This window comes from Fulmarus glacialis, unplaced genomic scaffold (assembly GCF_000690835.1).
Source record: "Fulmarus glacialis isolate BGI_N327 unplaced genomic scaffold, ASM69083v1 scaffold51479, whole genome shotgun sequence".
NCBI lineage: Eukaryota > Metazoa > Chordata > Aves > Procellariiformes > Procellariidae > Fulmarus > Fulmarus glacialis.
Genome location: NW_009233592.1, coordinates 1 through 11,661, shown reverse-complemented (window position 1 = coordinate 11,661; position 11,661 = coordinate 1). Strand labels below are relative to the sequence as shown.

Here is an 11,661-nt window from a genome sequence, read left to right as displayed (position 1 = left end):
TCCTGCTGCTCATTATATCAGAGCAGCATGCAGAGTTTTTATGCCAGTAGTAATATGTACCATGACAATGTCACCTCTGCACTGCTGAGATGGCTGTATAGGTGCTTCACCAATAATGGGGAGGGCAAGGAAATCTCCGAGTACTATCCATGTAGATTAGACTTTTGCAGCTGTCACAGAATAGTCAATACACCTCTCCAGTTTATCAGAAAATTTTATTTTAACATGTGCAAAAAAAAATTTAGAAGATCTATGGCTGGAGAAATTAAGTCCTCAAAGTTCAAGACACTATGAGAACAATTCATGCAGGATACATAGCTATGATCACAACTCACGTTAATGGTTGTTGATAAGAAATTACACATCAAATGTTCTGGAATCTCAGCCCAATAGTTATATTTGGAATTTCTCAAGTGCATGTTTTCTCGTTTAAAAAGCAGCATTCTGACTAGTTTATTAAACACAGAATTAATTGGCTAAGTAATAACAATAGACAAATGTTTCTGTTCAAATCAGCAAATCCAACTTGTATGTTATTAGCATTAAAATCTATGGCATATTACTAGACTACTGAAGCCAGTGAAAAATTCAGCAATCACAACTGAAAATCCTGACGAAAGTTGTTTGTTTAACTAAAAGCAGGTATGTCAAGTCACTAACTCCAAGGAGCACTCCCCTATTGCTGATTTCAGTATACCGATAACTGACTTTCAACAGGGAATCATTACTTGCATATACTCCCATCCCCACCCCCCATTCGATTTGGGATAAACTTAGGTAAGATGGCACTAGTTCCTGAACCACATCTCCATTCATTTCCATTTCCATTCATTTTAAAATCGTACCCTCACAAATAATGTGATTTACTAACTAATAACTGACATACTTACTGTTTTTCTGAACAATTCTAATTCATTTTCTGTATAGTCAGATGCCATTTTAGTTATTTCCGTTTCTGCCAAATTCACCTACAAAAAAAATAAACTGAAATCGAAGTGCCTTTGTATTTCTACACCATAAATTGCAAAAGATCCTCTGGGGTAAAGAGTACATCATCTTACAACTAACAGAAATCTAATTTCTTTAAGTGGCATGAAAGAGGCTGTTCCTTAAAGATGGCACTCGATGGTACTCGAGTCCTTTCTTTACAACCCCTGACCTTCCAGCCACATACCCTCCACAGCTGCCTCTGCCCAATCCAAGCTCTTAAACAATGCCACCTCCCCCCTATAGAACTAATATAGAATATTAGTGGCAGTAACTATGTTATAATACACATTTTTGTTTCACTGTGAAAAACAGTTACTGATATTTCATATGTTATTGCACATGCGACTGCTATTTATTATTAGCTCAACTGAACTGGCAAAATGACCCAGAAAGGTTAAAAGCAGCAGCTAATGTTAGAATACCTCTTGTATGGTCTTTTGAATTTACTATATTATCTTCCCTCTCTGACATGCACATTGCAGAGCATCTAGGGAAACATTTTACAGGCCATTCCTTAGCAACCCATTCATGCTAGGTTGATTTTTGAGTAAGTGAAAAAGAAAACTAAAGTTGGAGGGCTCTCCATGTTTTCTAGCTTAAAAATTCCTCTTGAGAAAGAATGTCTCCTGTGAAAAAGAAATCCCACTTTAGCACTTAAGCAATATTTATGCTAAATAAATCAGACGCTGCTGTAGTCCTTGTTGCCATGTTCCATTTCCACGCACCTAGGCTGTTGGCAATTTATCCTCCCCCCTCCCTGTTCTACAAGTAGCTAGCAGCTGCCAGCATTACAGTGGAACAGCTCCACATAAACCACACAAGACACTGCTAAGAGTCAGAAGCCTGCTGGCACATGTAGCCTTCAGTTCTAGATTCTCTGTTTTCTCCAAATAGCAGTTCTATTATAGATATGCTGTAGGAAAAGGACCCTAGGTAACTCAATCTTTCTAACATCCAAAGATGGCACTTTGGGCAGCCTTACGTTTATTATGCACAGATACAACTAGGTTTTTTTGCCCCTTTACAGTTGGAAGGTGTGCAGACCTTTTATTGGCATGTTATTCAAGGGTTAATTTTAAGTTGGGAGACATGGGAGGCCCCCTCTGCTATCCATCACTACTCATGAGAAGCCAAACCACGCAATGGCAGCACATCACATACTTACTAAAGCATAATGTGCTCTCCCATCACCTTCCGACATTCCTTTCCGGATCTGCATGAACAAAGGCTGTAGATGGCTGTTAATAGTACTGATGAAATCATCCAGTTTATCATGTGCGTAGTATGCTGAAAATAAGTAAGAAAAAGCACATACATAAAAAAACCCAAACAACTACACATCAGGCAGATCTTTTATGTTTTATCTGCTGAAACATTTTTTTCCTAGGTAAAAAAGCTAAAAGTGAGGCAGAATTCAAACAGTTCTGTTATATTCAGCAGACATATTATTTTCTTGTGCTGCTGACTACTAGCCTTCAGAGCAGCTCAGCTCCTTGAAAGTCAGAGTTTAGAGAGAGAGTCCAGGCATTTTGCCTTGCTGTATGGAACGCACCGCATTAATCCATTAATTACAGTGACTTTAACTAAGTTGAATTGAAAATAAAACATGACCAGGAAAAATTATTATGCACCATACAAAAATACAGTTGCTTTCTTTCCCTTACACACAAGGGATTCCTTGTTTCTTTGTGTTCTGTGACAAATTAATGACACGTAAATGATCAAGTTATATACCAGAAAACTTAAAATGCTAGCATTGTAGAAATACAGGTAATATCTTGTGTCATGTTTTACAAACAAATTAAACACTAGGAGAATTTCTATCATAGACATAATTAAGACGGATCTGGAGTCATTCTGTAGAAGCACGTGCTAGGGCTTTTGCTTGCACAGTAACAGCACGCGCCCTCAAGAGCTTCCATCCAAAACAAAATCACGACAGTGGCAAAACTCCTGTTGACTTCAGCGGGCTAGGGTTTAAAAAACAGCGTTAAGTAACAGCTCATAATTTTAGAAAAATGATTGATATCTCAAAAATACCATCGGTTATCATTAACTTAATACTATTCTCAGCTATAAGAGTCAACCACTTGTGTAACAGCATCAGATGGAGGTCCCACTCTCAAAACCCCACTATACTTTATAGCGTAGTGCAATGCAAAAACATCAGTCACAGGATGCTTCTGCCCAGAAAGTTCATGATTCTGATATATAAGACTCCTTAAGTGAACAAAACCAACAAACAGCAAGAACAATAATAAAGTAAGTATAATATTAAAGTAAGTATAATTTTGTCAAATTGTCGTGCCACCTGCCTGGCACCTGTCAGCAAGAAACACTCTGCATACATCAAAGCCAGTGAGCGTTAGTGACAGATCTAACAGAGGGTAAGATGAAAGATAACAGAAGAATATTCTTTTACACAACAGCTGTAACATTTTAATGTGAGATGAATGGCGGCTCTAGTAGATCATCTGTGAAAAAAAGGGATATAAACTCTCCATAAAAATGAATGGGCGACAAATCACACCAAAAGCTGCACTTAACAATTTTAACATCTAAAAGTTGGTCCATTTACAATTCCAGACTCAGGAGAAATTATAAGTGCCTTTCACTATTTACAAAAGCTTATAAATTACCTCTTGTACAGGCAGCCATAGCAACTGATTGGATAGAAACTGTTTATTCAAATACATTACTACTGAAAACAAGTTATTTACTGTCAACAGATTTGATGAGCAATTAAACAAACTAATGTGATCTTCATTCAGTAAGTATCCACAATCCTTGTATTCTGACGGTACAGGAATCTCTTTGTCCTTTTTTCTTCTGGTAAACTATCTCAGAGGTGTCAATACTACTTCAAAAGACTGTATTTAAGAAAACCTTGTTGTAACATGAGTATGTTAGATGCATACTAGAGCCAGGACTACCCTACTTCCAAATACTGGATTAAACTGTTTGAAAAGTCTTAATTTCCAGTAACTTCCCTTATAAAATGTAGTACCTTTAAAAAAAAAAAAAAGCTAAGACTTAGTTACAATTGCTGTAAATTATTTTTTGTAACAGAAATAAATTATTTCCTTCTCTAGGGCATAAAATGCAATCTCAACTAATATCATATCACAGATGTATTTATTGTAATCTTTTTTCAGTCAAATAAAATTAAAGCAAATTGCAATTCCAGTACCCAATTATGAACACAATAAAGTTGTTCACAGCATTTAAAACCAAGCATATGCAGGAATCAGGTATTGTTCTTTCTGTCAATAAACAATTCTCAGCCCTGAACACTTAATAAAGGTAACGCATGACAGCATTAAAAAGAGAGCTCATTATGTGTTACCCTAGAACACTGCTTGGAAGCATTTTCTTTAGAAGAAAATTTCAGTTCAATGACAGATAGCAGATGAGCAAATAGGAAACAGCAAACAGTAAATAAATGGAACACAAATATTCTGGGGTTTTTGGTTGTTTTTTTTTTTTTCGTAAATTTGAACAAACTCTTAATAATAAACTCAAATATTTTCCAGAGAAAAGCTGAACAGATCCCTCACTGAAGATAAAGCAGAGGTGCCCAGAGAAACCAGAAACTTTTCTGAATGTGTCTGTATGCAAACTATAAACAGCAGGTAGCATAATAAACTTACACTCTTGGTTAATTATCAGTTTTCAACAGGCACCGTTTTAAACTTTCTTGCTTAAAGACAAGCAAACAACAGGAATCTTTATTACTTGGATTAGTCTGAGACGCCACAACTTCATGATAAATTTAAAAATAGACTGGCACCATTATAAAATTAGAGCTCCCATGTTTACAGCAAAAGACTACAAATAAGCTGAGTGAATGCTTTAAAATAAAACCTAAACACATAGTTATCATATCTATGTGCTTCCATTTCCACTTCAGCTTCCATGTTCTCTGTAACCAAACGATTAACCAGAAGATTAAGTACAATATAGTCTGCAAAGTAGCATTACAAAAATGTTTTTCTTCTTTGCTGACACCGAGCAGATGTAATATAAGCCACTGATGACCGGTGTTGATATTTATGGCTGATTTTCAAGATCAAACCATATTAAAAAAACTAATAACTATACAACAGCTTTTGGCATAGAGTTTATCAGCTTGCAAACTTTAGAATTAAAAAACTAGAACAAACCATGAAGAATAACATGACAAATTACTTTGGATTTTAAGTCACTGATGCTCAGTTTTCATTTCACAGAAGAATAAAAGAATAAAACATTCAGAAAAGTGAATTTCTTTGAGGAAAAAAATGTGGTGGGGTTTGGGGTTTTTTTCCCATTTCCTTCGGTTACTCTCTTAGTACTAAGATGATTAATATAATAAGAAGCTCCCTATCAGGATTTGAAAATGCTGCCATCTAACTTTATTATAGCTAGAAAAAACTGAAGCAACAGGACCATTACCAATATGAGAATCTAAAAGCTTATTTACAAAGTTCTTTAAAAACAAAACATTCTTAATTACACTTCACAGCAACATGTTGTACAATACCTTTTTTTTCTTTATTCTGTTTAACATCAAAAACAAGCCAGAACACTTCTTTGTAATAGCACAAGGTATTATACATAAATACATAAAATCAGGCAATCCCTGCCTCGGAGAGCTTAACGACATCTGAACTATGGACTAGCCTATGTCCTTCACTGTTAATTTTTTTACATGTATCCTGCTTTACATGATTTTAAACTCATACGAAACCATTCACATTAAACCTCTTTCTACGCATGCATCTAAGATACGTGTTTCAGCCTTCCCATGAAAGATAGAATCACTGGGAAGAACAAGTTGCTGCTTCTAGTAGCACACTGCAACACAACAATCTAGAACAAAAACAATCAGACTGCAAAGGAGTTCAGGGAGGGAAAATATTCAGTTATTCAAACTGCGCAGATGGATTTTCACCAGCAGTGCAATGTTGATACACTTTAAAAGTTCTAATGAACTTCAGTAAAGACTCATAGCCAAGACTTCATTTTTGCAGCAACCACTAACCCACTACCTGAGTGATGACTAACACCTACATTCCGCTACAGTGCTGGTTCAGTACAACTTTAGACTGACACATCCCATCTTTATTCAGTCTTCTTAACACAGGGAGTATTGAATTTTGACCCAAGGGATATAGTCAGTCTTTCATTACCAGAACATCTAAATTAGTAATTGATAAACTTCTCTACATGTTATGTTTTAATCCAGCTACAAGGTATCTGATACACAGCAAAAAATAGTTAGCAGAAAACATGCACCTGCGTTACGTGGGACACAAAAATAGATTACTTCGTTCTAACCTTGAATTCTACAGATAAGTAGATGCAAATCCACAGTAAAAACAGAAGAGTCCCTGTAGAGTGGGCAGACTGTGACAAGATACAAGAATACTACTAAGCCTGGCAGGAGCATGGCTTCCAGAACTAGTAATGGGCAATATGATGCAGGTGAGATGGGAGAAAGTACAGCCATCCACCAGAAAACCTCATCTCATCCTCACCAAAAAGTTTCCTCAGCATTCACTTCTCCCACAACACGTAAGAGAAATAACTGAAGTGCATTTACTTAAAGGCGTTCACTACACTACAGCAAAGTACTGCTGAGGAATTGCGTCATCTCACTGTCTATACTCCCACTGATCTTCCCCAGTCCGTTGTCTGTCAGTGCTTTGTGATATTCTTCATTGTCTAGTTTGCCTGGTTTGAGGAGCCAAGAGCCACGTTTTCTTTTTCTAGTTTTGACATATTTGATGCACTATAAAGCAAAATCAAAGCAACAGTACAGTGGACTTTTCTGTTGTTTTGCAATGCAAACACTTCTCTGGTAACATAAAACACAGACTTCAAACAGATGGTTATCTGGAAATTCCACCACAGATAAGAAAAATTCCCCTAAGCTCTAGCTGAACTTTGCACACAAGATATAAGCATAATGAGCACACTGGGTCACACATAGGAGCGGCTGCTAAGGCTTTTCCTAGAATACTAAATACTAAAAGACATACAAAACACGTAAAGCAAAAATGCTTGTCTATTCTATGAATCCCTGTTTCTCATATATAATTTAGTTAGTGGGTCTTTCAACAGTCAAGCATGAAATATATTATGCTTAAGAAATTGGTACAACTGTAGACTAAAGTTGACGCTAATAGTTATTTTATTCTAAGTTGAGCTTAACTAAACTAAGCCAGCTAAATAAAATACAAAACATAGTTAGACAAAAGCCAGTCTGATACAATCCACGTTAATGAATGGTTAACCAATACACTCCTTCTGTACACCCAACAGGCAGGAAAAAAGCAGTTTTCTCTCATTCTTCCATTTTTCTAAACATCCTTTCATATATGGACTGTATCGGCCATTTTTCTTATGAACTTCATTGTAACTTAATATACACAGTTACATTTTATCAATAATTGTATAAATATTACCTAATACTGTCCTTCAGCAAATACGGCCATCAGTTTGAAGGGCAACTTAAATTTTTGTCCCTCCAAATTACCCTTAGGTTCGTCAAAAACATAGCAGAAGAAAATATATCTGTGTTTTCTGTTAACCTTCTGGCCAAGAAGAATGTGGCAAAGAAAACGCTTGTGAATGACCACGTCTTTAGAAAATAAAATGCTGGTCACGAAAATGCCTAATATTGTTATATTTAAATACTCATCAAATGAAGATGTGCTGAATCCAAGAAAAAATAGATAAACTTGGAAATCTATCAAGGGATAGAGAGCACATGAATCTCAATATTTATTCCATGATCTGTTTAAAAAAAAAAAAAAAAAAAAAAAAAAAAAGTCGTGCTATTACAGAGACACATGTGTTTTCCAGGGGAGAGGCACCATCTTTCCAGCTGTACTATTTAGAGTAGTGTAAACCCAGAGCTTCAGTTACTAAAGAACTTCAGCTGGCTTGAAAGACAGCAGGAAAAATAACTACAAACTCTCCTATTTTTATTGTTTCCTGATTTCAGGGTGGGGTCAGAGTCGGAGTAAGATTCTACGTATTCTCCTCCCACAGTGTCTTGTAAAGGGATCCAACAACAGCTGACTCGTATATTACCATTTCCCTGACTACACAAACAAAGAAGAAGACAGCTTGCACCCACAGACAACACACAAAGCCACCCCAGAAAGGATGCTGAGAATGTCGTGGTACCTTAGCTATTAAATAATGCTAGAAATCTGCAAGATGTTTTTAACTTTGCACTTAAGTTTCTACTATAATGTGTTTCATAACTGGACAAGCCATAACACAATGCAGACAGAAACAGCATGCATTAAGGGATTCCAGTAAAAAAGTATTAGCAATTACAATAACCTTCCTCAACAAGCCTGCAGTTTGTATCCTAACTGAATTTACACTTTCTAATGAACCTACACAACACTTTGGTAGATGCTTGGAGCTTTTCCTTCAGAGCCGTGTGCAGATTTTAGCATAGACACTTGTCTGCTAACAGGAAGCATGCAGGTGATAAACAAAACGTAAGAAGGTGTCTCCTGGCCAAAAGGCTTAGGATTTTGAAATAAACCAGAAACAGAGAATGTGCCAAACACCAGGAGGGAAAGTTTTCAGATCACTTTGCTCAGAGGCTGCACAGGCTGGTTACTATATGACTTGATTTCATTTCACGCAGCTTTTTCATTCTTTTGTATTTAAGGAAACCAATGTCATAGATAGGAGACAGCCTTGTTATGTAATGCTTACAACCTGCAGAAGAAAATAATTAATTCAAATAAGCTAGTTTTAGTAACATTAGCTTTGATCCGATTTGAAAATTATTGTTCAGATTGCACTAAGCAAGTATTAAGATGTATTTGAAGAAACTACATCAAAATCAGAACTTCATCTAGAAACAGTCCAGTAAGGCTGTTTCCTCATAAAAATGCTATTACCATCATCTCATAAATTGTGATACTGTTAACTTTGCCCCTGACAAGGATGGGTTTGTCAAATCGCTGGTTCTTTCGTTCATAAAACAAATGTGGGGGGAAGTGTTCCATTCAGTGAGTCAAGTCCAACATCCTTTTGCCTCCCAACGTGACAAAAAGCTTTCCTAGGTAGAGCATTTAATAAAACTGTAACAGTTAAAACTCCCACACTGTATGTGTGTAATTTCATAAACTTTTCCATTAGACATCCAAAAAATGCAGAAAAAATATCAAGTACTTGGTAGACAGCTGTTGCAATGGAGCCATTTTTGTCTAAATCCTTCTATTAAATAAGCCTTCCTAATGAATAATAACTCTATTCAGCTCTTACTGCAGCACAGCTCACTGATCCTGCATACTGAAAACACGATCTAGCCGTAAAGTTTTTTTTCTTAAGGTTCTTTGTTCTTATCACACAATAAACTCACTATAGCCATGCTATTGGCTTAGGCCATCTCTACCATTTATGATAAATTCCTTTACAAATCACAGTGGCTTGGTTCTCACAAATACAGGAGTAAACCTGAAAAATCAACGTTATTTTTCCACACTTCCATTTTTTTCAGTCAGAAATTTGGGCAGATGCTGAAATAAGCTCTTTTGGCTCAGGAGAGCTTGAAAACCTATGGAGTCTGTTTGACTCCTTTTAACTAAGGAAAATGCATAAATAGTGCCATCGCCCAGAAAGGACTCCACTTGTGATGACAAAGCAAGATGGAGTTCACAACAGGTTGTGTGCATCAGTGACTACAGTCTCTTCTCTCTTAACAGAGAGAAAGAATAGTTAGCAATGGTGATGAAGTTACCATCCTGGTTAGCCACCAGCAACTGAATAGTTCAGGTGCCCTGCAGTTATTGGTTCAGCTCTCAACAGACTCACACAGATATCCTGAACTGACTAAACCCCCCCAAATAACTGTTAAGAAGGCTTTTATTTTTAAAGTCGTAAATACTGGAGAAACAGAAAGTAACCTGAGACATATATTCAGCGCATATTAGATCTCAGAATGTTAAACATCATCTGCTGAAGTTACCTGCCTTTCAATGGCAGTGGTTTAAAATCACTAATTTGAACAGCATTTGGGTGTTTCCTTTTAAATGGCACTTTTTGTTCTTACACACTCCTTGCCCTTTTCTATTTTGTTCATAAATAAGGAAAAGATGAAAATAGAGGCATTTTATTCTTTCACTATTTTCTGGGAACCAGCAACTGACACATCTAATACCTACTGATTAATTAGCGCTAAACACATTACTCATTACAGCTTTATTTCGCTTTGTGCCCACCACATTTTCAAAATTACTGAAGATGAAATACACATCTCTGATTTGTAAGCAGATCTCTGAAAAAAATCCTTATTGAGTTGATTACACATTTCTGTACTATTTAAGTTTGAACATGAACTTCACACAGATTTGATAGTATACAACCAAATTTTTGTTACATGTGCCAGAAAATTCAGCTTGGTATAGCATATATTAAAACTAAACAACCGACCATGTATCGGTCAGATGTGACAGATTTACTCAAGATGGATAACAGCATACACTTCACATTACATTCCAAAGGAAATCTTTCCAAATAAGTATGAAGGAAAACATTCTGGAAATCTCAGCACTATGAGTGTCAAAAATTTTTTTTTTTAAATGTATAACCTATATAAAAACATCTTTGCTAAAATAAAAAGTGCTCTGTCTGAGTCTGACCTGATTAAAACTTAGTTTCCTCATTGCTGTGTTATTTTATCTTTTAGGAAAGTGAGAGAACATTCACATCATTAAAGCTTTAGATGGTGTATGCTTTTCAGAAATCTAATTATTTATAAACTGCGCCAGCAAAAAAATAGTTCTTCCATCTCCCTACTTTTTCTCCAAAGAGACACACCTTTGTGGATTTCACAGCAGCGCCTGTGTAATTTCCTAGCCTCTGATCCTTCCATTATCCCATGAGACATCAGGACCTGCAAGAACCGTCGATGAGCATCAGTCATCTGAGCTGCCATCGCAATATTCCACCAGGCTTCAAATGCTGCAAGAGGTGTAAGCTGAAATTAACGCACATGTTCATGCAAATTAAAAATACACAGTCCAAGCATACGTAAGATTTCAATTAAACTCTCTAACATTGAATCAGGGCAAAAAAGCAGATCCTCCAGCTTGTTCTCAGAATACAGATGGTGACTAACTCTAAGGTTCTAAGAGAAGGATGCAAAAGTCCAACTTTTGGATGATGTCCAACTAATGTTAGCTACAGAATAAAACAACGTGGGCATTGTGCTATCACACCCCCAAACCGAAAATAGTAGTGTTGTATGTGTAACAATCAACAGAACACCTTGCGTAGTTTTGTGTTAGATGCTTCTCCTTACTTCATATCGTAATAACTGGTCTAACTAGAGCGTAACTTACTTCGGACAGAAAATCCCCCGCTAAGTGTTCTGAAGAACATCAGAACTAAATAAAAGCATCTCAAGAAATTCCTTGACCACTGCAGCCAAATAATGGTTAATAGTTCACAAGAAAAAAGCAGCTTCCAGACTTCCAGCCTCCTCCAAGCCCAAGCACCGAATAACGGACCACACTGAGAAAGGCGGGTGCGTGCCGGCACGTTAACGCCTCGCACTCCCCGCGCCCGGGCGGTCTCTGACCAGCAGCACCGAGTCAGCGAGCACGCTGCGGGGCAAGGGCATCCGGCACCCACCGCTCCCGCCTGCCCGGGGCA

The 11,661-nt window shown here is 36.9% G+C and overlaps 1 protein-coding gene across 1 annotated transcript in view; it reads right to left on the bottom strand.

Annotated features, from left to right (window-relative positions):
• Positions 1–10,981, bottom strand: part of NSMCE1 (non-SMC element 1 homolog (S. cerevisiae)) — a 15,204-nt gene extending 4,223 nt beyond the window's left edge. The window contains 3 exon segments of the mRNA XM_009585350.1: positions 891–968; positions 2,156–2,277; positions 10,825–10,981. Coding sequence (XP_009583645.1) covers positions 891–968; positions 2,156–2,277; positions 10,825–10,942 — 318 coding nt within the window. The 5' untranslated portion in view covers positions 10,943–10,981.
• Between the last annotated feature and the right edge of the window lie 680 nt (positions 10,982–11,661).